Source organism: Talpa europaea (assembly GCF_964194135.1).
Source record: "Talpa europaea genome assembly, chromosome: 13".
NCBI lineage: Eukaryota > Metazoa > Chordata > Mammalia > Eulipotyphla > Talpidae > Talpa > Talpa europaea.
Window position 1 is genome coordinate 59,811,962 of NC_140080.1, and position 27,829 is coordinate 59,839,790.

General features: G+C 38.7%; 1 protein-coding gene across 1 annotated transcript in view; it reads left to right on the top strand.

The window, feature by feature from the left end:
- Positions 1-1,833: 1,833 nt before the first annotated feature.
- Positions 1,834-27,829, top strand: part of MIB1 (MIB E3 ubiquitin protein ligase 1) — a gene marked incomplete at its 3' end in the record, with an annotated part of 116,853 nt that continues 90,857 nt past the window's right edge. The window contains exon 1 of the mRNA XM_084252889.1: positions 1,834-2,117. Coding sequence (XP_084109015.1) covers positions 1,889-2,117 — 229 coding nt within the window. The 5' untranslated portion in view covers positions 1,834-1,888. The remainder of the gene's footprint in view (positions 2,118-27,829) is intronic.

Sequence of the window (27,829 nt, forward strand, 5' to 3'; positions counted from 1 at the left end):
GAACATTTCATTTATTTCACTACATAATAATTTACTGGCTACATTTTCACTCCTTTTCTTTTTGCTTGATTATTCCATTCTGTTGGAGTATTCCTTGTTTCTTCCTCTCAAGAACAGCAACATTTTAAGCTAACAATTCTTCCTGCTGGGTTGTGAAAAAAAGGTTTTAAATCCTAGACACCAAAATGTCATTAAGTAATAGCAGCCAGAAACCACTGTTAGCCCTCTTATTTATTTTTCAGAGTTGTCTTTTGCAATTAGGGGTTGGATTATGTCATAGGTGGGTGGGAGTTATCAAAGGGCTGGATACTTGTAAAGACTTTCCCAGCAGCTTGCACAGTTTGCACTTACTATTCTGACTGCGCAGGAAGGAAGACACACCTTCAAGGCCTTTATCCTTTGCTGACATCATTCAGAACCATTTCCTTCAGCTAAAAACCACATCACTAGTGACACGCACTGATCTGAAATGTTTTCAATTTACACATACAAAACAGAGGTCGTCCTTAATCTGTGCCACAATCTCTCCCGTTCCTGATTCCGTTAAAAAAAGAAGCCTAAGGGGCCTCCCCTGGTGGCGCAGTGGTTGAGCGCTGGGTTGCGAAGCTGCCCGCAGCCTCTGCAGCGACGGTTCGATCCCCGGCCACCGGGCGAGGGTCCCACATGGCGCGCAGACCTCTCCTGCCACCCGCTGCTCCCCTCAGCAGTGTACTTTGGTCCTTCTGCCTGCTCTGCTCCCCGCTCTGGCTCTGGTGAATTCTCTCACCCTCCCGCGCTTCTGACTGTACCCAGTGCTTGTATAAATAAATCTTTAAAAAAAAAAAAAAGAAGACTAAGGCAACATGGAATCTCAAATTCACACCTAGTACAACTAGGTTCTAGACCTTCAGGAGCGTCGGCTCTCATAGCTCCCCAGTTTCGGCAGCCGGGGTCGCAGCCCCATCCCGGCTTCCTCGGGCCACACCCCCCCAACTCTCCGACAGTTCCTTGCCCCGCCCCTTTCTCCATAGCCAATGGGGAGCGCCGCACCACCCGCTGGCAGGAACCCCAAGCAGCCGCCCCTCCGTCGCCTCAGGCGGCGGCTCTCCCGCCCCTCCTCCCGCACCCCTCCCCGGCCGTGCGCACGCGCATTCCTCCTGGGCCCTGGCTAGACGCTTAGGGATCGGTTTTCTTCTCCTTTCTTTACCCTGTCGCACGCCTGTCCAAAACCCTTCCCACCCTGGTGTTGCTAAGAAACCTCCCTGTAGTTACTCAGAGAAGGCGCCGCTCGGGGCTGGGGTTCGTTAGTACCCGGATGTGGAGCCGCGCTCGGCTGGCGGGGGCTCTGTGGCGGGGCGGAGCGCGGCGGCGCGCGCAGGGGCAGCGAAGGGGGCCGGCGGGCCCGAGAGCCGGGAGGTAACCCCACTGCCCGCGGCGGGCGGCGGCGCCGCGCTCGGACCCCACGCCGGAGCGAGGGGTCCCGCGAGCAGCAGCGCCGGTCCTTCAGCTCGGCTCCCCAGTCCTCCCCGGGCGAGCCGGCCCCGGCCCCCGGCGCTCGTTTCCCTGGGGGGCCGCCGCCGTAGCCGGGCCCGGAGTCCGCGGGACGCGGGGAGCTCCCGCCCGGGGCCCCCTCCCCTGCGCTCGCCGGCCGCGGTTGCCGCCCCCGCCTCGGAGCGGCCGCGGGCGGGCCTCCAGTCTGAGCGGGGGGGCGCGGCGGCGGCGGCGACGGCTGGGGAGCGGCTGCGGGCTCGGCGGGGAGCGCGCCGCCGCCCCGGTGAATTACGCTCGCGTCCCGCGGGGCTCCCTGCCGCCCCCGCCGGCGCCGAGAGTCCGGCCCGGGCTCGGCTCCCTCACGGGGCCCCCGGCGGCGGCAGCAGCGGCGGCGGCGGAGCCCACCGCCCGGGCCCCGATGAGTAACTCCCGGAATAACCGGGTGATGGTGGAGGGGGTCGGGGCCCGGGTGGTGCGCGGCCCGGACTGGAAGTGGGGGAAGCAGGACGGCGGGGAAGGCCATGTGGGCACGGTCCGGAGCTTCGAAAGTCCCGAGGAGGTGGTGGTGGTGTGGGACAACGGCACGGCCGCCAACTACCGCTGCTCCGGGGCCTACGACCTGCGCATCCTGGACAGCGCGCCCACGGGTAAGCCATGGCCACCTGCCCGGGCCTGCGCGCGAGGCGGGGACGCGGAGGGCGGGGTGGGCGGCGGGGCGCCCCGGAGGAGCCCGCGGTGGCCGGGGAGAGAGCCGGGAAGAATTGTAGGGTCACTGTTCGGGAAACAAAAACTGGCTTTAAAGACCCTGCTGTCCCCAAGGGAATTGATGGCCCCACCGTGACCAGGATGCTTTCAAGCCTGCAAGGCACAAAGCGCCGGGGAGACAACAGACAGCTCCCCTCTAGTGAAGGTGGCTGGGGCAGCCTGTCTAATAAGCCATTGAAATTCATCAGGCACCAAGTGATAACTGTGAAGAGAGGCTTGCCTTGCCATATGGTGTTTAGTTGACCGGTTACAATTGCCGACGGGCTGTTGGTACCTCGGATTTGTTGAGATTTTTCTTTTTTTTTTTTGGCCTCTTCTAATAGAGAATTGGAGTTCAGTGCTCCTGGGGACTCTGTAAAATCACTTTTCATCTAGATTGTTTCACTTTTAATCATTTTAGCAATAGAGAAAAAATAGGTTATTGAACCATTTCTTTGTGTTCAATACTTTTTCCAAATGGAAGTTAGGCATAGGGGACATCAGATTTTTTTGTTGTTTACATGTTGTTTACATGTAAGGTTATGTCAGAGACTTATCTCTTACTTAACACAGTAATGAGTCAGTATCCTCGATTCACAAAATTTCCAGAGGTGTTTGTTAATATGTGTAAACTGAAGGGTTCTTTTCACAAAATAAGGATCTAATTAATTTTAGTCTTGTAAATTACTTCATTTTTATAGCTTTATCTTTGACACTATTCAATAGAAAATAATTCAAATTAAAATTTTGATGTTATTCAGAATGTATAAATAAGCTTCTAAGATTTTGTATAAGAGCTGGACAAAGCTTAAATCTGAAATCGGTTCTTGGTTATTGTTAGCAACAAGAAAAAGGAAGTTAATACAGCCCAACTCAGATTTTGAACAGATACTTCAAAAAGTTGTGTTGTTAGATGGCTTTTTAAACATGGAAAGGATGTATATGCAAACAAAGTTGGGGGAAGGCAGCTATTATAATTTTCTTTTGTTTCCTTGCAGAATATTCATTTTAAGCATATATATTAATATATTGTAAATAAACACTTCCCTTTAAACATAAATGGTAAACTATATTCTGCACTTTTGGTTCTTTCACTTACTAATATATAGTGGTGATTATTCCATGTTAGCATATATAGGTCTACCTTATTCTTTCATAGCTGCATGGTATTCTGGTGACTACATGCAGTAATTTATTTAATCATTGCTTTATTGGTGGGCATTTATATTGTTTCAGGTCTTCTTATTTACAGTGACACAGTGAATAATACATATACCCTTATGTATATATGGATATGTGCTGAGTACTACTGAAGTGGAATTGCTGCATGCAGGGTACACATATTTAACATTTTGAGAGATACTGACTAGTTATCCTCCCAAGGCATTTACCATTTTTTGCAATCTCAGCCATACTGTATGAGGCACACTCCTTTCTGCACACTCTTGAAATTTTATCATACTACTTCCAGCTAAAGTTGACCACAACTCAATAATTTGGAGGCATCTTGGATCAGTAATTGTCAGTTCATGGGGAAAATAATATCTTTCCAGTGTAAAGGTAAAGGTAAACAACAAACCTGTATTACAGTGATTTTTGAAGGGATATTAATTATGTCTATATCATGGTAATGTAGAGTATATCTGTCATATAAGTAACTTCATTTTCTTATGGAAAAGGTATTTTTTAGAGGCAATATTTAGAATCTTAGTTCAATTTACAAGATAATTTTGCACATTAATTTGTTGTGTGTAGCAGTTTGTCATGTTAATTTGATTCATTTAGCAAACATTAAAAAGCTCTTCTAAATATGAATAACTAACCTTCATACAAAATGCTTGTTGAAACTTATTTTAATTTCTTGGTTTAATTTCTTCATTGTCTTTTAATGGACTAAATGAATTTATACTCTCTTGGTTCTGGTTTTGCCCCAGGACTGTAAAGCTACTTTAAATGTTTTTCTTTTCTAATTTTTTTCCTTCAAAATATTTACTAAGTGGCATCTGCTGGCAATTTGTAGATTCTTTTTTTTTTTTTTTTAAGATTTATTTTATTTATGCATACAAGAGCTGGGGTATAGGCCAGAGGCGCAGGGGGTGTGGGGGGTGAGAGAGGATTCACCAGAGACAGCATGGGGAGCAGAATGGGCACATTGGCTGAAATACACTGCTGAAGGGAGCAGTAGGCAAGACTGCTGTGCCTTGGAGTGGGCAAGGAGAGGTCTGCTGTGTCTTGTGGGTCAGCTCCCTGGCCGGGGATTGAACTCGTGCTGCAGTGGCTGTGGAAAGCTTCATAGTGAGACTAGACTCTTTGTGTTACCAGGGAGACCCAATTTTACGTTCTTAAGGTTAACTAGTATATTTATTAAATTCAGTGCATGTTATCTGTTTATATAATAGTAAAATTAAAAAAGAATTAACCTTTCATTCTGATATAGTTTCAGAATTGTAAAAAATTATAATACAATTTAAGAGTTTCCTTTTACCCTATTTTCTTCAATTGTTAACATCTTTACAAAGTGTAACCGATATTAGGAAAATAACATTAGTATATTATTGAATAGTCCATCTACCTTACTGATATTTCACTAGTTGTCCCACTCATGTCCTTTTTCTGATTCAGAATCCAATCCAGGATTATACTTTGCATTTACTTGTCTTCTAGTTTTCTCCAATCTGGGCCAGTTCCTCAACATTTCTTTGTCTTTCATGACCTTGACACTGACCAATAATTTTATAGGATATCCCTCAGGCTGGGTTTGTCAGATATTTACTCATGGTTTAATTCAGATGATGTACTTTGACAAGAATACCATAGAAGTGACATTTTGCTCATATCAGGAAATATATGCTACCCAGGTCTCATTAAAGAGAGTGGTAACTTTGCTAAGTAACCAACAGTTTTACCCATCTTTGCTTTACATCATTAGTGCTATGTCAACATGAAAAAGCCACATAATATCTTGATGTTATTGATATTATTATGGAAATACTGTTAACTGTCATGAAACCCCTGAAAGGATCTTGGGCACCACCCTAATTTTAAGAACCATTCTTTGAAAATTACTGACCTGGATAGAATCATTGAGCATCAAGGGGCTTGTGTAAGAATGGTTATGGCATAGTGTATGCAAAAGCAAAAAATTGGGGAAAAAATTTGTGTGCATCAATAAGGAATGGATAAATGACTCTGTGAACTTATTCAGTGGACTTCTGTATAGATAAGAAAATTTATGTTAAGCAAATAAAGCCAAAAAATAGAGTTTTTCATAAAAGGGCACAAAATTACTATTTACTGTTGAGAGCAGGGCTCCCCAGCTTTGGCATTATTGCTCCTTTGGACTGATTAGATAATTCTTTGTTGCAGGGAGCTGTTCTGTACTTTGCCGGCCATCAACCCTTGTCTCTAGTCACTAGTTATAGTTGTGATAATCCAAAATCTTTTCAGATGTTGCCAAATATTCTCTGGGGGGCAAAATTACCCCCAGTTGATACTCATTGGCTTAGGGATATATGTATGTGTGGTAAAAGTGTAACAAAAAAGTAATAGTAACTACCAAGGTCAAGAGAATAGATTATCTGTCAGCTGAAGCAAGTGGAGTGTATTGATGAAGTACTCCCGTGGCTTTAACCATTTTGGTTTTATATCTTAAACTGAGTGCTGAGTATATAGGTGTGTATTATATTTTTATGCTTTTTTTGGTGTTTAATAAGTTTTAGAGTTGACTTTTTTTTTTTTAAAAAAAAGACATATTTACCAGGATAACTAAGATTATCTTTGATTATTCATTCTTTGTTTCTTATACCCACGTAAGAATGGGTATAAGTGGATTAAAGTCCTTAGTTTTTCATTTATGAGACCTCCTCTTTCTCTTCTGATGTGTTTCTAGAACTATAGGAGAAAAGAGTTATGCAAGGGGCAGAGCTTTATTTTTTTTTTTTTTTTTTTTTTTATAATTTCTTTCTTTTTTTTTAAGATTTATTTATTTATTTATACAAGCACTGGGTACAGTCAGAAGCGCGGGAGGGTGAGAGAATTCACCAGAGCCAGAGCGGGGAGCAGAGCAGGCAGAAGGACGGAAGTACACTGCTGAGGGGAGCAGCGGGCGGCAGGAGAGGTCTGCGCGCCATGTGGGACCCTCCTCCGGTGGCCGGGGAGCAGCCGGGGATCGAACCGGCGCTACAGAGGCTGTGGACAGGTTCGCAACCCAGCGCTCAACCGCTGCGCCACCGGGGAGGCCCAGGGGCAGAGCTTTAGAAAAAAGAACTTTGGGAACACTATTTCCGGAATAGGATGTCAGACATGGAAAGGATGAAATATTGGAGAATTTCTTACTAATGAATAGAAAATTTATTTAGTATGTCTGGGAATTAAGAAATGGGTAACCTTTAAAATAAAGTTCAGTGAAATTTTTCTGAGAGTTAAGGATTCTCAAATAATTAGGTCTTTGTGAAACTTTGAGATAATCCCTTACCATGTGTTAAAGATTTTGTCTGGAAGTTTTATGTGTGGTCTATAATATTTTGGCATGTAAACTGTTTTCTTTTAGGTGACAGACATGGTTAGTTTGAATTTGTCGTGTAGGTTTGTCAAAACTTGAGAAGAGAAGCATTTAGTATATGTTTGAATGATATAGCTTCTATCTTACAGTCAAATATGTTTTTAAATATGTATAAATATATGTTATTGTTGAACTGGTTTGGAATTGATTTTATGAAGTCTGTAATCAAGTAGGTATAGTTTTACCTTTTATCATTTAGGTACTGATTTTATAGGATTTGGGGGAAGCGCATGTGATGTTAATTATGCATATCTTATGATTAGTTGACTATAGTGGTGTTACCAGAGAGAGTGGAGAAAATGATTTAAATTTACTATTGTTACTCTCTCCCCTTCTGGATATGAATAATAAAATGTTAGATGTATGGATGATCAGGTTTATTCAAAACTAGCTTACAATATAGTTGATCCATGCTGTTCTGAAGGCAGTTCTTTGTCCTTTTCATCCACTCCTAGCAAAGAGTAATTCTTAGGTCACATGTTGAAAAACTCTTTAGGTGTTAGTATTTAGTTGAATGTTTAAAAGTGCTTACCGTGGATAAAAAATGAAATGGATTAAAGTCCTTAGTTTTTCATTTATGAGACCTCCTCTTTCTCTTCTGATCTGTTTTTAGAACTACAGGAGAAAAGAGTTATGTAAGGGCAGAGCTTTAGAAAAAAGAACTTTGGGAACACTATTTCGGAAATAGGATGTCAGACATGGGAAGGATGAAATATTGGAGAATTTCTTACTAATGGTATCTGTAAGAAAATTTGATTTACCTAGAGATTCCAGCTATTTTAGATGTATGTAAAATGTTTTCTCATTCTATCCCATCTCTTGAAACAATACTCTAAATGATGAAAGTCCATTTCATTTCATTTATTTATTTATTTATTTATTAAAGATTTATTTTTATTTATTTATACAAGCCCTGGGTACAGTCAGAAGCGCGGGAGGGTGAGAGAATTCACCAGAGCCAGAGGGGAGAGCAGAGCAGGTACAAGGATCGAAGTACACTGCTGAGAGGTCTGTGCTCCATGTGGGACCCTCCTCCGGTGGCCGGGGAGCAGCCAGGGATCGAACTGGTGCTGCAGAGGCTGCGGGCAGCTTCGCAACCCAGCGCTCATCCGCTGCGCCACCGGGGAGGCCCCCAGTCCATTTCATTTTAATACTTTCTTTGCCTTGTAGTTTGGTTGAACTGAGGACTTCTAGAGTAGTGACCCACCTACCAGTACTTCTGAAATTTTAGTAAGCATGCAGATTACATGGGCACCTTTAAAGATGTAGATTATGATTGATCAAGTCTGGGATTCAGAGTAGTTCTATAAGTTCCCAGATGATGTCGATGTTACTAGTTCACGGTCACACTTTGAACAGCAGTATGCTAATAAATGATTTCTTTCTCTCTTTCTCTGTTTTGCCCCCTCCCTCCCTCCTTCCCTCCCTCCCTCCCCTCCCTCCCCTTCCCCTTCCCTTTTCCTTTTCTTAGCTGGGGTACAGGCTAGAGGCGCGGGAGGGTGAGAGGATTCACCAGAGGCAGAGAGGGGACCAGAGACAGACTGGGGACCAGAACAGACCAAAAGCACTGCTGAGGGGAGCAGCAGGCGCAACAGGATAGGTCTGCTGTGCTATGTGGGAATCACTCTGGCTGGCCGGGAATGGAAAGCGTGCCGCAGAGGCTGTGGACAGCCTCACCACGTTGTGCTCAACCTGCTGTGCCATTGGGGAGGCTCCCAGTAAATGATTTCTTGAGATGTTCAGACACTGTTTTCTTTTGTTCCCCACAGCAGATTCTAGGCCTTGATTGTCAGTAATATATGCCTTCAGTTTTAGAGATTGACTTTATTTGGTTGGGAGAATTGTGTGTATATCTGAAATAAGCAAATATGAAACAGCTTTCTAATGTGTGTATTCTTTCCAAGTATAATGATATCAATGTATATTTCTGATTCTGTGTTTTATTGCCTTATTCCTCTGATTGGATTAGATCTTTTTTGGATGTATTCCAGGTAGCCACCCACCAGGCTCTTTTCCACCATCTTGAATTGTTAGGTAGTGTGATCCCAGCACACTCTGTGCTTGCTTCTGTGTATTGTCACAGATATGCTTTGTAATTGTCTTTTGCACTAGATTATTTGAGCAGGAGTGTATATATGTGTGAGTGTGATATCCATGTATCTCCATCTTCTAGTAGAACTGACTCTGAATGAATATTTTCTGAATAAAATACTCTTTTCAAAGATCTTTTGACTCATTTAATAGGAGGTTAGGAAATACATTATACCGAAATAGATAAAAGCAAATAGGTTCAGGTAGATCATGAAATTTCTTAATTCACAACACTGATGATTGGCAGATGTAGGAATGAACAGTCATTTAGATTGTTGCTCCCCCTTCTCCCCTCCCATTCTCTTTCTTCATTTATAGGATAGTAGCTCAGAAATGATCACCATTTGTACTACTTTTCCTGTGGGGAAATGGATTAGGAAATTTAAATAACCAACTTACAAGTGAAATTTTGTGATGCTACCTATTGTGAATTGATAAGGGCTTTTTATTAAAAAGTCTTCTCTGATTTTTATTTTAATTATTTCAGCAGATTAAACTATTTAAAATGTGTTTCCATAATAAAAAAAATGCTCATTTATTTAAAAAAATTGAAAATAGCTAGAAATACAGAGAAGAAAAGAAGTTGCCCGTAATTCTGTTTAGCAGGGACAACTGCTTTAATATTTTTTTTGCAGTTTCTTTTCACAGCATTTTTTTTTAAAGATTTATTTATTTATATAAGAACTGGGGTATAGGCCACAGGCACAGGAGGCTGAGAGGATTCACCAGAGACAGAGCAGGGAGTAGAACAGGCAGAACAACTGAAAACACTGCTGAGGGGAGCAGCAGGCTAGGTCGGAGAGGTCCACCACGCCATGTGGGTATCTCCCTGGCCGGCTGGGAATTGAACCTGCGCTGCAGAAGCTGCGGACTGCGCTCAATCCACTGCGCCACCAGGGAGGCCCCTCAATGCATTTTTTTTTTTTTTTGCACAACTGAGATTTTAATGGTATATAGTGTATGTAGTGTTTTTTTCCACTTAACATACATGCTTTCTTTCTAAAAATTAAATTTATTCTTCATATGGGGAAATGTGGCAGCTATTTTTACACCTTAAACTTAATTCACTTATGGAGAAGTAGATATGAACTCCCATTTCTCCTCCTATGAGTGGTATGTTATATAGGCTGTTCTTTTTTTTTTTTTTTTCAATTAGTTTTTTTTAAAAGATCATTTATTTATACAAGCACTGGGTACAGTCAGAAGCGTGGGAGGGTAAGAGGATTCACCAGAGCCAGAGTGGGGAACAGAACAGGCAGACCGATGAAATACACTGTTGAGGGGAGCAGCGGGTGAGGCAGGAGAGGTCTGTGCGCCATGTGGGACCCTCACCGGTGGCTGGGTATCAAACCGGTGCTGCAGAGGCTGCAGGCAGCTTTGCAGCCCAGTGCTCAACTGCTGCACCACCAGGGGAGGCCCCTATATATGCTGTTCTGTAGCTTTTTTTTTTTTTTATAAACATATTTTGGGCATTTCTTTGTGTCAGGATGTAAAATTGTCTTACTCTTTTTTGAAGGTAGTAATATTTAATAGTTTTTGATACTTAAAAATATTTTGCTTAATATTCTCCTTTTGATATGCATTGTTTCCTTATTCTGTTCATTTAAAAAAATGATGCAGTAAGCATCCTTGTGTATATTTATCTTTGTATACTTAATAGCTTTTCTTAATTTGTTGGGATGCTATCTTTTGTAAATGTTTAAAAGCTTTTTAAAAAGTTTTATTAAAAGTCTTTTTCTTTTTTTTAAGATTTATTTATTTATGCATACAAGAACTGGGGTACAGGCTAGAGGTGTTGGGGGTCAGAGGTTTCACCAGAGACAGAGTGGGGAACAGAACAGGCGGACTGACTGAAATACACTGCTGAGGGGAGCAGTGAGCAAGACAGGCAAGGTCTGCTGTGCCATGTGGGTCACCTCCATGGCCGAACGTGCTGCAGTGGCTGTGGATAGCTTCATAGGTTGAGTCTTAACCCCTTGCGCCACCAGGGGGGCCCCTGGTGAGGGTCCCACATGGTGCACAGACCTCTCCTGCCTCACCCGCTGCTCCCCTCAGCAGTGTATTTCATCGGTCTGCCTGTTCTGTTCCCCACTCTGGCTCTGGTGAATCCTCTCACCTTCCCGTGCTTCTGACTGTACCCAGTGCTTGTATAAATAAATGATCTTTTTAAAAAAAACTAATTAAAAAAAAAAAAAGAACAGCCTAATCATTTTCTTTTAATGATTTCAGTGGATTATAAAAGTGTGGGACTTTCCTTGTAAATGACTGACTAAATAGTATCTTCACTGAGAATCTTTGCCTTTTAATGGAATATAAATTTCATATTTATTGTGATGATGTATATATATTTTGTCCTTATTATTGCTACCTTTTTTATTTTCATGTTTAATTTTCCCCTGGCAATTTGGAAGTTTTATCACCTGTTTTTCTGTTCTCCTAATGTTTATCTTTTAATATTTAGCACATGTGTTGAAGAATTAGTTTTGTATACATGTAGAAAGCTAAACCCCTTTCCACTGCCAATGGAAATTAACTGAAAAATTAGACCAGTCTGATTGTTTGCATCATCCGCCCTACAACCCCCCTTAAAATGAAATTAAACTTCACAGTCACGTTGCCTATAATTAATTGGATTAAAAATGAAATGGTACTTTCTTATTACTTTATATCTCATGTCTTTTCCTTTCATTTTGTGTAAAATCCTTTTCCTTTAAAAAAAAAAGAAAGTAAATAGTTGGGAGTCCTTACAGGCCTCAAATTTGCTTTATTTCACTGTCCTTTTCACGCTCAAATCTAACTAATAATTTGTGTAGTAGTTTCTAGGTTCAAAATCCTTTTTTCTCAAAACTAACTCTCTGGGCTTCCCTGGTGGTGCAGGGGTTAAAGACACAGCGATGTCAAGCCATTGCCAGCCACTGCAATGAGTTAGATCACCAGCCAGGGAGATAACCCATATGGCTCAGCAGCAGACCTGTCCTGTCTCGCCTGCTGTTCCCCTCAGCAATGTATTTCAATAGATCTGCCTGTTTTGTTCTCCACTCTGTCTCTGGTGAATGCTCTCACAACCCCACACCTCTGGCCTACACCTCAGTTCTTGTATACATAAATAAATCTTTAAAAAAAACTAGCTCTTTTTCCTTTCCTTCTAGCATTTAATGTTATGGTGAAAGTCTTGTGCTAGTCATTGGCATGGCTATTTTGATTAAATTAATGTAACACTGTTGAAAATTGTTATTACATTGTTATATTACATTAATTGTTGTTACATTAATATGTAACATCTGGTTATAGATGTAATTTATAGTTAGCCGCCTGTAGAAAACATCAGTCTTGTGAAAGTTTTTGCTGTCAAAGCGAGTAAGTGAGCTGCTCTGAGGCTGTCAGATCCTCCAACTGGTCAACCTTTACTTTCATAGTGTTGTGTTGTTTTTGTTTTTTTTTTTTTACTTTCTGGGGAGTCTTAATCCTGTTCTGTGCTCCAAACACAGTAGCGCAAAGTCCCATCGTCTTACGTTTTTGAAACTCTACCTTTGGTACATGATATGACAGTGCATGTCTGCCTGTGAGATCTTATCCAACATTCAAATTATTGACATCTCACCTCATTTATAAAGCTTCTTTTGTTTTATGAAGAAAATTGTGGTAGTAAGATTTATAATTGTATGTGTGTGTTCAGGGGACAACATAGATCATTACTTACCTGCTAAATTTACCATTAGAATTTAGAAGCCAGCTAGAAGCCACCCAGTTAGAAGCCTTTACTTCTGAAATAAATGAATTAGTGTAATGTAAGTACAAATTTTCCTTTAACTTTGATGTAATAGTAAAGAGTTAATAACTATTCACACAACTAACTTACAGCTAACCCAGAAAATACAAATTAAAATAGCTTTCACCCAATCACTTTGACAAAAATTTAAGTCTAACAATAATATGATATATATTGATAACAAATATGGGGAAATCAGAACTCTCCAACTATTGCTGGGAAAGTAAATTGATACGGTCTCTTTGAGAAACAGTTTGCCAGCACTTTGTAAACTTCAAAAATGCATGTATTCTGCATTTTAAGTGTTTATCCATGAGATTCTCAGGTTTATCCATAAAGAGGTATGTCTAAAAAAAGTCATTGCAGTATCCTTTATAAAGCAATACTTTGGAAACTACCAAAAGTTTATATGTAGGATAATGAGTATATTATGTTACTTGAGTCCAGTAACATTTTAGCAGTTAAAGTGAAATAATTGACCTATATTTACTGAATATTTATTTAGTGAAAAAGTACTTTTAAAAGAGAAATTATGGATACTATCCTTTTTATGTAAAATTAAAAAAATTATTTTTGGAAAAACATGTATAAGCCCCTGTGCTTAAAGGATCTCAACTTTGGGGTGGTATTCTTATATTTTGTTTCTTATCAAAATATTCTTTCTAAAATGAAAGTAATATGATTTTTCTTAAAAATCTTGGTTTAATATGTTAATAAATCAAGTATAATTTTTTTTTTTACATTTTAAAATGACAGGTTTATTAGGAAAAGGAGAAAGAAAAAGAGAGACACCTGCATAGTCACAGGTGGTTAGGAGAGCTGTTGCTCCTGTTTTGCAAAAGGAAACTGTTTCTGAAAAGAAACACCTGCATAGATACAGGCAGACAGGAGAGCTACCTCTGAAAGGGACGAGCTTGTTAAAAGAGACACTTGTGTAGACACAGACGGGCAGTCTTGCTCAAGTCTGGGATGAGAGCTGTCTCAAGTCTGATTCTAAAATCATTTTGTTATTGTCAGTTTTGTGGGATGCTATAGCTTTTAGAAAACCCCCCAAATATAGATTATAAATCAAAAGGGAAGTGCATTTCTAATATATGTATGCTAGTTACTAGGCTCTTGTCTATTAACTCATCTCTCAGTTTTCCACCTTGTGAAGCTGATTTGCACTCACTTTCTCCTTTGTCTGGATCTCTATTGTTTCTGCCAGTAGTGGGTTTTAGATGGAGACTGGAGACTGGGGGCCTCCCCTGGTGGGCGCAGCGGTTGAGCTTGAGCGCTGGGCTGCGAGGCTGCCTGCAGCCTCTGCAGTGCTGGTTCGGTTCATTCCCTGGCAGCCTGCGAGGGCCCCACCAAAAAAAAAAAAAAAAAAAGGAGACTGGAAGTCTGGAGGAGGAGAAAAGACTTGCATTTTCCTGTTTCACTTAATTTTTTTTTTTTTTGGTTTGTTTTAAAGATTTATTTATTTATTTATGCATACAAGAGGTGGGGTACAGGCCAGAGATGCTGGGGGTGAGAGGATTAAAGGGGGTGGACTCTCCTTTAAGCTCTTGAATTTTAATAACCCCATTAAAAAAAGTTTCCCCATTTTTAGAGATAGTAAATTCATGTAGTTTCTGTCTTCTGAGTGGACCCTTACTAATACAGTGTGCTTAGTAAATCTTGATCTTATTTTTCTATTCCATATACCTGTTAGGTAAAAATTTTTATTGAAATTTAGCTAGCAGTGTTTTCTGATGCTAATCATTTATTACTTATGAATTGGAAGATATTTTCCTGACTAAATGAATTCAAAATCCACTGAATTTAAAATGATGTAAAAATTATTTTTTTAATGTTTCAGATGTGTGAATTTATGGGTGATACACATCATTTCAGAATTAAAAAACCACATAATGATGGAAACACCTCCAGAAATCCATTTTCACAAGGCTTCTAATTTCTTTTGGACAGTATTTCAATTTTCTCATTTATTGTCAGACATCATCTTTCCCTGGAAGTTACGGATTAAATGATAGAAAAAAAACTCCTAAGGAGCTTATCACGAATAACTACAGAAATATACAAATTTGGAGCCCTCATTTATTTTGTAAAAGAAAAACCTGGAACTCATTTCCTTAATTGTGACTTAAGATCATGAACATGTATTTCAGTCAGTCTGCCTGTTCTGTTCCCTGCTCTGTGTCTGGTGAATCCTCTCACCCCCATACCTCTGGCCTGTACCCCAGTTTTTGTATAAATAAATAAATAAATCTTAAAAAAAAACTTGATCATTTAAAAAAAAGATCATCAACAATACATTGTTTTGTATCATTAGGACATAATCCATTTAACTAAGGTACAAAAAAGCTGTAGTTTATCTCAGTGCACTAGAGGTGAGCAACAGTATAACAGTATTGGGCCTTAATGTTCTCAAACTCCCACTCACCTTGAGTACATCTTGTGTTCCTAGTGTGATATGTGATTTTTTGGTAGGGTCCATCTGAGGTGCTGATTAATTTAAATTAGTAAAGCCTAATTTCATTCTTAGCTTTTTAGGAAAAGAGTAAAAAGTAAAAAAATTAATCGAAGTTCACAGCACTTTATTCAAAATACTTGGTACTGAGTTTATAAACTCGTATTTTGGAATGATAGTATGGTACATTTGCCACATAATAAATAATAGCCACTCTGTAGTTTATAGCAGTACCCTGTACTTAAATACTGTAGTGAAGCACAATAATTATACTAAGGATAAGTAAAGACTACGTACTGTATATAGCCTCTTGTTCAGATAAAATTCAGGTTACTGAGTTTTCTGCTAACTTACAGCAAAACTTAAGAGTTTTTTGATTTTTGGAATTATAGATAAGAGACTTCATTAGTTTCAAATTCTGTATCTTGTGGCTCATGTACCTGATTTGAAAACCATTGCTCTGAGTCACCTGGCAAGAGCTTATGCACTTTAAATAGCAGTAGGAAAATGACTTTTTTAGAACATTCTGCCTCATCCTCCTTAAATCCATTTCTTTACACACATACTTTCATATGTCCTCCCACTTTTTAACTTGCTTCTTTTATCACCATGTCCGATTTGCAATGATAGAGTCATTTCCTCAGATGGAACTAGGGACATAGCAACAATTTTTATCTTAGTCTATGAGAACAGGTCCTTGTGAAATAGCCTGGTACCTTGATTATCTTTAGACTGTTTCCAAGAGAAAATGGGTTCTGAATTTTAAACAGTCAGTTTATGAATGGCTTGTAGAATACAAATATGCTAAAGTGGTGTTGAATTAGTGGATAATGAAATAGCAGATAGCCCAGACTTTAATTTTTTTTAGGATTTATTTATTTATGCATATAAGAACTAGGGTACAGGCCGGTGGTGGGGGGTAGGTAAGAAAATTTACCAGAGACAGAGTGGGGAACAGAACAGGCAGACTGAAATACTCTGCTGAGGGGAGCAGCAGGTGAGACAGGAGAGGTCTGCTGTGCCATATGGGTAGCTCCCTGGCCGGCTGGGGATAGCTTCACAGTGCTGTGCTGAACCCCTTGCACCACTAGGGAAACCCAAGACTTCCTTTTTTTTTTTGGTGTGACCCTCGCCGGTGGCCGGGGAATGAACCGGCGCTGCAGAGGCTGCAGGCAGCCCTGCAGCCCAGTGCTAAACCGCTGCGCCACCAGGGGAGGCCCAGACTTTCATTTTTGACTTTGGAATATTTGTATTTTCTTTTTAAAAAACATGTTTTTCTTTCTAGATACATTCTCTGGTTGATATTAGTTTCTATTCTTAAAGAACACTCATGACATGAATATTTGATTTTCTCTAGCCAAGCGTTTTTTATCTACTTTCATGGAATAGTAGAATACTAGCTTAGCAGGAAAATAAAATTATTTGTTCTTTCTAGATTTTATGAAGTGGACCTGTTAACTTGGGGAATGGATTAACATTTGCTGAACTCTAATCTTGTGCTAAGCACTTTACATACTTTATCTCATTTGATCTTCATAAAAATGTTTGGTAGCTTCATTTTATTGGTGCGAAAACAGGCTGTAGAAATGAACTGGCAAAAAGTTGATGATGGAGATTCATTCAAATCCAGGTTTGTCAGTCTTTTTGATTTTTTTCCATTTCATAATCTTTGTCTTTTTTTGAGACTTAATTCTTCACCTGTAAAGTAAAGTTGAAGTAAATCCAGGTAACACAGGACAGGTATTTTGCTTTTAAAATGAAATAATGGGGCTTCCCTGGTGGCACAGGGAGTTAAGATGCAACCTGTGAAGCTGACCACAACCACTGCAGCACAAGTTCGATCCCTGGCTAGGGAGCAACCCACATGATGCAGCAGACCTCACCTGCCTTGCCCGCTCCTCCCCTCAGCAGTGTGTTTTAGCCAATCTGCCTGTTCTGTTCCCCTCTGTCTCTGGTGAATCCTCTCACCACCCGCCCCCCTCCCCCATTTCTCTGGCCTGTACCACCATACTTGTATGCACAAATAAATAAAAAAAAAATGAAATAATGAGTTTTTACCAGTTAGTAGGAAAGTGGTTAAAATACTTAATTTTGGTTGAGCTCATTAATTTTCTACCCTTATGTCACAAGTGTTAAAAATTGTCAATGATATGCCACTTTGACAGCTTGTTCGTTTGTCTGAGCTATGTGGGGCATGATTGCAATTTTACTATACAGGTTTGTAATAGATTAGTAAAGCCTTCAAAAATACATGGAGAATCACTTGCCCATCACAAAAGATATAATGTTGGCATTGTAGATTTTGAGTGAGACACCTTTACAGATGTTTTCTTAAGACTTAACAAGAGTTGGTAGGGAGTAGATGGTGTCTCTACTACACACTGAAATAAAGTAAAAAATAATCTTTCTCACTTTTTTTTAAAGATTTATTTATTCATGCATACAAGAACTGGGGTACAGGCCAGATGTGCGGGAGGGTGAGAGGATTCACCAGAGACAGAGCGGGGAACAGAACAGGCAGATTGACAGAAATACACTGCTGAGGGGAGCAGCTGGTGAGACAGGAGAGGTCTGCCACGCCATGTGGGATTCTTACTGGCTGGCTGGAATTGTACTCACGCTGCAGAGGCTGCAGACAGCTTCACATTGCTGCGCTCAACCGCCTGCACCACCAGGGGAGGCCCAATCATTCTCACTTTTTAAAATGTATCTCTGAGATATATTTGAATTTTAAAATAGGCTTTACTAGCATATTCTGAATTCAGTTGGTGGAATGGGAAACATAAAGACCTATATATGAACTTATTCTTCAAATAAGATCATAGCTAAATAGAGGAAAAAACCTTGTAGAGCGAAGAACTTAAAAGACCAAGCTTGTTATCAGATCCACCTGGTTGGGAATTTGAACCTGCTAACATTTTTTTTAAGATTTATTTATTTATGCATATAAGAACTGGGGTACAAGTCAGAGGCATGGGAGGGAGGTGAGAATATTCACCAGAGACAGAGTGGAGAACAGAACAGGTAGATAGACTGAAATACACTTCTGAGGGGAGCAGCAAGCAAGTCAGGAGAGGTCTGCTGCGCCATGTGGGTTACTCCCTGGCCGGGGATCGAACTTGTGCTGCAGTGGCTGTGGATTGCTTCATAGGTTGCATCTTAACCCCTTGCACCTCCAGGAAAGCCCCAAACCTGCTAACTTATTAATGTTAACTTTAGACAGGTTATTTCTCTGTGCTTTAATTTCTTCATCTATAAATTGGAATAATAATACCTTTTATAGTATTTTTGGGAAGAGTAAATAAAATGGAGAGCATAAAACTTGGTACTGATAAATAGTGGTGAGTATTATTAGTAATGACAATTCTATTTTCATTAATTTAGTATTTTTCAAGAGTAAGCCATCCAGGTGGCAGTTCACAAAGACCTCACCTTTATTAAGAATTTTAATTTCAGGTGAAACAATTTCTAAATCATTAAGTAGTTCGATGGTGCAGGGAGAATTCGATGAATACTATATAGTTGGTCAACCTTCTTTAATCTCTATTATATTTTGTCATTAATTTGGGTTTAAAGATGAATAAATTTATAAATCAGAAATAGGATCTCTCTGGACCTCCCTGGTGGTGCAGGGGTTTTAAGTCTCAGCACTATCAAGTTTTAAGTGCCAGCCACTGTGACATGAGTTTCATTCCCCGCCAGGGAACTAACCCACGTGACACAGCAGACTTCTTCTGTCTCACCGACTGCTCCCCTCAGCAGTGTATCTCAGTAGATCTGCCTGTTCTGCTCCCCATTCTGTCTCTGGTGAATCCTGTCACCCCTTACCCCCGTATCTCTGGCCTACACCCCAGTTCTTGTATGCATAAATAAATAAAAATAAATCTTAAAAAAAAAGAAATAGGATTTCTCTATTGAATTGCCTCAAAGTTGTAAGTAATTACAATAAGTAATTGCTTTTAAATGCTGGTTAATGACTTGTAAGTTATTTTTTAATGTTAGGTATAGTCTTTTATGGCAAAATGTAGATGATTAACTAGGCTATACTGGTTTACTAGGAATGTTTTTTTTATTTTGAAAGTAAAAAAATTATCACATGATGTTGAAGGTATACAAGTAGAGACACTCGCTTGGAAACAAAGTAGTACTAATATATTTGAAACACAATGTGTACTTCTTCCCAGTGTTATTCCCTTCCTTGCTCTGGTAAGAGAACTGTTATCTAGGAATTAATACCATGGATTTCTTTACATTTATGTTATGTTTATAGATATGTAAACGTATGTATTTGCAACATTTTGTATTCTTGCTTAATTTTAATAAATTCAGCATTATGATCGAAGGATTCATCTATGTTGTATTGTATGGCTGTTAAACATTCATTTTAGGTGTTCCATTATATACCTAATGTATGTTTCCTTTTTTTTTTTGTTTGCCGTTTCATTGGTTTACAATATTGTGTATGATTTAAGGGAATAGATTCACACCTCTTCAGACCTCTGTTTCCACACCATAACCACAACCAAAGTACTCATAGTCCTCTACCATAGTCTGTTAGATCCTTGCTCCTTTTGTTTTCAACCCTAGTAGCCTCAATTTTGTGGCCATAATTCTAGGGTTTGTTTTGGATTAGTTTTGTCTGTTGCTTTTTTTTGTTTCTCTATACTCCACAAATGAATGAAATCATCTGGTATTTGTCTTTCTCTTTGTGACTTATTTGACTAGGCATGATTCCCTCCAGTTCCATCCATGTTGTTGCAAGTGGTAAGATTTCATTGCTTTTTTTATAACTGAGTAATATTCCATTATGTACATATATATTATATCTATATCCATTCATCTTTTGTTGAGCATTTAGGTTATTTCCATAAATTGGCTATTGTAAATAATGCGGCAGTGAACATAGAAGTGTGTATATACCTTTGAAATGGAGTTTTTGCATTTTTGAAAAAGATTATGCATACAAGAACTGGGGTACAGGCCAGAGGTATGGGGGTGAAGGATTCACCAGAGACAGAGTGGGGAACAGAACAGGCAGGTTGACTGAAATACACTACTGAGTGGAGCAGTGGGCAAGTCATGAGAGGTCTGGGCCATGTGGGTCCCCTCCCTGGCTGGGGCTCAAACTCGTGCTGCAGTGGCTGCAGATAGTTTCATAGTGCTGCATCTTAACCCCTTGCGCCACCAGGGATGCCCCAGTTTTTGCATTTTTTTAAAAATAAATACCAAGGAGTGGCATTGCTTGATAATGTGGTAAATCTATTTAATATTTTGAGGGCCCTTCATACTTTTTCCATAGGGGCTAGACCAGTTTACATTTTCACCAACATTGTATAAGTATTCCTTTTTCTCTGCATCCTGGCTGTTTCTATTTTTTTGTCAATGAACAATTAATATTGTTTTCTTCTTTCTGTTACTCAAAATGATAACTTAGCTACTCTTGTTCCATGTGAAGTGCTTCATGTAGTACTTGGAGCGAGAACTCCAGTTCTCTTTTACTGACCTTTTCTATGTAGAAATTTAACATTTTACTTAAATTAGTGCTTTGTGAATTTGAGCTGTTTTCATCAGCTCTCCTAAGAACTTGAGGTTATTGATCATCAATAGCATTTTTGCTGTTCTTATAAAATTTTTCAACAAAAAAGATTTAAGCTATGTGTAAATTTTCAAAGTTATTGAATTTAGGCAAGATGCAGTTAAAATACAGAGCAGATGGTCATTTGAGTATTAGTAGAATGAGTCAAAAGCCATCATTAGGCGGTTCATTTAATGGTGACAGATGTCTTCATAAAGCTTAGCAAAAGGGAAAGAGAATTAACTCCTGAGGGTAATAAGGTGTTCTATAAGAAGGAGAAAAAGCACTAATAGGTTTAAGTAGGGAATTAAGTTTATGAAATGAAAATTTTAAGGAATAACTTGCTGCACAGCTGAGGTTTAGACTTGGGGTGGAATGTTTTAAGTGAAAATGAATTGGGAAAGTAAGGGAAAACAAAAAGCTACCAAAGTAAGAGAGCAGTAAAATGTTGGACTTGTTTATTTAATTCTCTTTATCCTGTTTTCTTTAAGTCTAATTTTTGTTAGGTCAATTAATTGCATTTTCATTAAAAATTCTGTAGTGCTCATTTTGGTAGTGGAATGGGTTGCTTTGTTTACTTTTTCCAATTCTCAGCATTAGTCTGTTTCACAGCTGTTCAGTAGCCTTGTTGGCATTTGAACTGTGGGAACCAAGAAAGGATTTGGATGTGCTTTTGTCTGCATTAATTATTTTCCTGAAGTATTCTTTAAAACCATGTATTGTAGAAGGGTTTTGAAAAAACCGGTTATTGTGTGTTTAAATGGTTCCTTTAAAAGAAAACTTTCACTTGATTATGAGCTCATGAATGTTATCATTGTACTTTGTGGAAAATGAACTTAAAAGATGAAAAATATGGAAATATAGAAATAGCTGAAAACCAGACTCCTTTTTCCTTTTGGTGGAATGGGGAGGTTGGATACATTTTCCCCAGGCCTTTCATCACCTAACTCTCATTTTAAGAGCTGCACAGTTAAGGATAAACCTGCATGTGCATATTGGATACTGATTTGTTTAGTGCATTTTACATTTTGTGATGAGATGGGAGACCTATTATAGACCTTTTTCAGAAACTTAACCATAATGTGAACAATTACTCTTTTGGTATTTGATATTATGTTTTTAGCCGTAGTGCTTTCTGTGGTAAGACAGGTTAGACTATTGCCAGCCACTGTTACTTAAGCCACTGTAACTTAAGACACATGGCAATGAGAAATGTACATAGGTAAGTATGTATTTTCTTTTCATGAGCATAAAATATAGGATAACAGTCAAATAAAAACTTATAAGTAGCAGTATATACCCATTGCTTACAGTAACTAATTTCAAAGTTGTTTCTGTAAATATTTAGAATCCCTTATATTTTTGTTTTAGTTTTTTTTAAGATTTATTTATTTATGCATACAAGAACTGGGGTGTAGACCAGAGGTGGGAGGTGAAAGAGGATTCACCAGAGAGAGTAGGGAGCAGAACAGGGAGATGTACTGAAAATACACTGCTGAGGGTAGCAGTGAGTGAATCAGGAGAGGTCTGCTGTGCCATGTGGGTTGCTCCCTGGCCTCCTGGGATCGAACTCATGCTGCAGTGGCTGTGGATAGCTTCACTTTGCTGTCCTTAACCCCTAGACCACCAGGCAGGCCCCTGATTTATTTTTTATTATTTTTTAAAGATTTATTTATTTATGCATACAAGAACTGGGGTAAGAGCCAGAGGCGTGTGGGCTGAGAGGATTCACCAGAGACAGAGTGGGGAACGGAACAGGCAGATTAACTGAAATACACTGCTGAGGGGAGCAGCGGGCAAATCAGGAGAGGTCTGCTCTGCCATGTGGGTATCTCACTGGCTGGGGATTGAACTCATGCTGCAGTGGCTGTGGATAGCTTCATAGGTTGCATCTTAACCCCTTGTGCCACCACGGAGGCCCTGATTTGGTTTTTATTTTGACTATAAGTAACATACTGGAATCTGATGATTATTATACTACATATTAAATATCTCTGTGTTTTCATACATTTTGAGGAATATCTTTACAGTTTTTCTATGTACATGTATGACATGATTATATAATTTTAAATTACCAAATGGATAGTGTAGTTCTTTGCAAACTACTTTTTAAAATAATACAATTTGTCCTATCAGTGGCATATCTTTTGCAACATGGTTTAATAATTGTATAGAATTTCCCTTTGTGGATTATCGTAGTTCATACATAAATATGTATTTTCACATGAAGTCTCATGTTTTCAACATCAGTTATGTTAAAGTTTATTTCAATCTGATGCAAACTATGGCTATAATTTAGTATCTTTGGATATACCTTTTAAAAAATTAGAAGGCAGGATCAAAATCTTTCAAGGCATTGAAACATTTTGCAAGTGTCTTGCATAGAGGTTGTGTCAATTTATACAGTTCCCTCTCAGTGATATGTGACTCACTTTCTTCAGACATGCATGTACTGATGTATTTTAAATCTGTGCCAATTTGAAAGGATATTGGTTTCTCTTGTTTTAGTGTGCTTATACTGAAACTGAATAGTTCAAAACTATGCTGAACAAAATGATAAAGTGCTCTGTTTCTCCTCACCTATGCACCACCAACTGCTGTCAGCAATTTGGGGGTAGGTTTGTTTTCAGATATTCTCTTGTTATACACTATGTATATGTGTACTAACAGGCTTGTATGTGACTTGTAAGTTTTGTCTTGTGTTTACAAAGGTTTTGCTCAAAATTATAAAATATGCTATTTAACTTTTTTCCTAGCATTTTTATGATTTCCTCTTTGCATATTTAACTCTTTAACTTATTTTTGTCATCTTGTACTATAAGAAGAGATAATTTAACAAAGATAGTAATTTAAAAAAAAAGACTTGCTTTTTCCAATTAAAAAATTACCCCAAACCTTGGTGGTGTGAAATAATTACCCCAAACCTTGGTGGTGTGCATCAGACAGTTGTGACATGGCTTCTGTGGGTCAGGAAGTTGGAGAGGGCTGCAGAAGAGAGGTTGGCACAGCTGGGCTTCTTTGGGCACATCTTTATACTTCCTTGTGCCTCACCATGTGGTCTCTCTTGTACTGGTGACTTAAGGGTAGCCAGTCTTGTTCCCAAGGGATAACAGGGCATGAATCCCAAAGAAAAGAGCAAGACCAATAGACACAGATGGACAAGTGGTGCCTGCATTCTTTTGATTTAACCTCAGCAGTCACTTAGTGTCACTTCTGCCACCTTCTGTTGATTAAGGCAGTTGCAGAGTCTCACTGTCAGAAGAACTCTTGGGATATATATATATATATATATATATATATATATATATGTATATAGAGCCCTCTTTGGAAAATATATATATATGTATATATGGCCCTCTTTGGAAAATACAACCTGCCACACCTTTCCCCCATTTAAATTATACACCCAGTTTTCCAGGAATATAATTGGTATAAAATGCATATATAAAAAAGGGGTATACCTATATTTCAGTATTAAAATCTGTGAATTTAAAAAATTCATATTGTGTTCTTGGCATTTCTCATTAAAATGTACAGTTTTATGAAAATTTAATATAGGTTTAATAGGCCTGCATCAGACAGTTGTGTCAGTGCTTCAAAATCTTTATCTGCTGATAGTTTTTAGAATTTACTTTAAAAAATATCCTTTTGTGATCCACAGTAATTTCTAACTTTTGCACTCTCTGTGTTAGGAAATAATAATTACAGGAATAATTACAAGATTTTGTTTTCAAAATGAACATTATAAGGAATTGATTACATTTTGATTTAAAAGAAAATACAGCAAATTCTTAGTAATCAAAGGGATGATTATCCAGTTTATAAAGTATTTTGTTCCTTTTAAAAAAAAACTAATTAAAAGAATGAAACTTCTATATATTGGTTTGCATACTGAAAAAGGAAGGAGGTTGCATTTAGTCTTGATTTACATTCTGAAAGACTGAAGCATATACTAGGGAATGCTGGTAGTTTTGAGTTGTGTAGCTATAAATCTGTGTCTTAATTTTAGTATACATTCTGTTTAGAGTAGAGTATAATTTCTTTTGACTATAGTTGATGGTAATTTTCATGCTTGATGCAGTTGAACTTAATTAGCCTTAGGGCAGAATACATCATTATCAACTGATGGTATGTAGGCTATCTTATATGGCAGTTGTGTCCTCTGTTGCTGTTCTGGTGTGGACAATCAAAAGGGATTGAGGAGACAACTATAGCTTCATGGAAGTCATAAGCTTTGGGGAAAAACCTGAGATAAAGTAGTAAAAGACCAGACATGGAGAAGGGAGATAATTTGCTAAAATGGGGATAGACCCGGTGGCGCAGCGCTTGAGCGCTGGCTTGCGAAGCTGCCTGCAGCCTCTGCAGTGCCGGTTTGCTCTCCAGCCGCCTGGTGAGGGTCCCACATGGCGTGTAGACCTCTCCTGCCACCCGCTGCTCCCCTCAGCAGCGTACTTCATCAGTCTGCCTGCTCTGTTCTCCACTCTTATTCTGGTGAATTCTCTCACCCTGCCGCGCTTCTGTCTGTACCCAGTGCTTGTATAAATAAATAAATTAAAAAAAAAAGTTAAAAAAAGTAAAATAAAATGGGGATAGACCACACATGAACAATTGAATGTTTTCTATATGCAGTCTTTGAGAAATTAGGTTCTTTATTTCCATGTAGGTATTTCAAATTTTCCAGAAATAGATGATGATTCTGATCTCTAAATTATTTAAACAGATGACTAATACACTTAATAAATCTCTGTTAAGATTACATGCAATATAATTCTTTAATTTGCATTTTATTTTAAAGCTTTTTAAAGTGTGTTAATTCTGTTGTATCACTTACGATTCACAGTGTCCCTTTTTATACATCTTAGTCTGCTTGGAATATCATAACAAAGTACCATAGACAGGCTGACTTAAGCAACAGGAATTTCTCACGGTTTTGGAGGCTGGGAAGTCCCAAAATCAAGGTGCTGGACAATTTGGTTACCTGGTGAAGGGGTCCGTTCCTCACTTGCAGACAGCCGTAACTAATGCCCTCATTTGGCAAAGAGCGCGAGAGTGTGAGCTATAGGCAGGGAGACAAGACATCTCTCTGTTCCTCTTATAAGGATACTAATTCCGTGATGGGATGCCACCCATATTACCTCACCTAAACTTAATTACCACCCAAAGACCTCACCTCCAAATACCATCAATTGGGGGAACGAACTGGGTTTAGGATTTTAACATAGGAATTTTAGGGGGAACACATTTAATCCATGGCATATATTGAAAAGGATTTTCTCAATTTATAAATGACTCTTGGTCCCAGAGAATTATAGAACTAGTATCTTAAATTACATATACTTGTTTTTACCATTTAATTTAACAACTTAAATAGATAGGTCAGAAATCATGTTTTGTTATTTTCTAGTCTAACTCTGTAATTTATGTCTAAGTCTCTAACTTTATTTCATATTCCTGCCAAACAAGAAAAGCTGCTCCTGATTCATCGAGCATATTCTGTGTTCTCACATTTCTTTTTTCTGCCTTTGAAATATTAGGTTTACTATGAAGTGTCCTGATTGTTTTTTTTTCCATTTAGTTTGTTAGATCATTCTTTCTATTAGTAGAGGCTTGGACTTTCTTTTGTAAAGTAGCGTTTTTTTAATTTTTTGTTGGTGGCTCACTTTCTGGTTTTTAAGTTGAGTAGCTCTAGATTTCAATTATTGGAGCCTTTGTCTACTCCCAAATATATCTAATACTTAGATATTTGCTTTCTCTTAAATGCTTCATTTATCATTTTTGGGCAGGCTACTTTTTTTTCCTAATGTGTAGCCATCAAATTCTAAATCTCTGTGTTATGTCTCTCCCTTCTACTATCATTACCCTGACTTAAACTACCATTATCTCACCTGGACTGATGCATAAACGTATGATTGAACTGCCATTCTCTAGTCACTTTCACTTTCTTTTTTCTTGTTCTCCATACAAGAGTGATATCTGAAAGCATCAGAGAGCCTGCCCACAGTACTAGTCAAGAAAGTAACTGAATAAATCAGAAGGTACTCATGTCCACTGTCTTTTTTCCTTGCAGTCAAGCATTTGTGTGGTAAGAAATGCAGAAGGATTGCACACAAAACATATTTGGTGTTGGCTGTTCTGCACTTTTGTAGTTCACTTGGCATTCCAACTTCCTTTAAGTATTTTTCCCCTCTCCCTTCCTGCTTTTTTCCTTCTTAACCATCTCAGCTCAGACATAGGTTTGTCCCCATGTTTTACTCTTTATTTAGAATCTGGTTACTTACAGGATTTTAAAACCTGGTATGAATTATATAGGGTTTCCCCCCTTATCAGGAAGTAACAATAGTATGTTACAGTATATCAGTTCTAATAGAGTTTAATAATAATGTTACTGCTTTTGTACTTCACTTCTTACATATACATCATATTCTTACTTGATTCTTAGGACATTCCTTTTTTTTAAAAAAAGAACATATTGCTTCTTCCAAAGGGAACTGAGATTCTGAGAACTAAATTGATTCCTTTTATATAATTATACAAAATAGAGAATAAGATGTTGAACTCCCATGTTACCCATTTTCAACTGAGCAGTCTTGTTTCATCCAAACCCCATATTATGTCCCCATGTCTTCCCCCCCCCAATTATTGTGAAATAAATACTGTTATTTTTTATGTAAATGCTTCAGTTAAAATTACCTTGTTTAGGGCATAAAGGTAGCTCTTGACAGAGCCAGAACTTGAATCAAGGAGAGTGTCACTGTTGTATGGACAACATAGCCCATTTTAAGTTCACCATCGGACTTGACCTTCTAGCATATATTCATAAAGTAATGACACTGATGTTCACAGGTCACTCACTGTTTTAAAAAAAATACTGGTTTTAATTGCTGAACAAATGATCTTAATATAACAGAATAGCAAAGGAACATTATCCTGAAATCTTACCCTAAAATATCAATTATTTTCAGTACTTTATAGTGGTTTCTTTTATAGTTCTGATGTCTATCTTGTGCATTTATGTCAGTGCTTTTCGTGGAGGTCATATCACCAAGTATTTACTTCCTTTTTTCAGAGTTTATTACTTCTTGTTTCTTAAGGAAAAACAAACTCATATATAGTGTATTGTTTCCCTTTAAACTGGGGAACTTGCCTGCTAATCATTTTCTAAAGTTT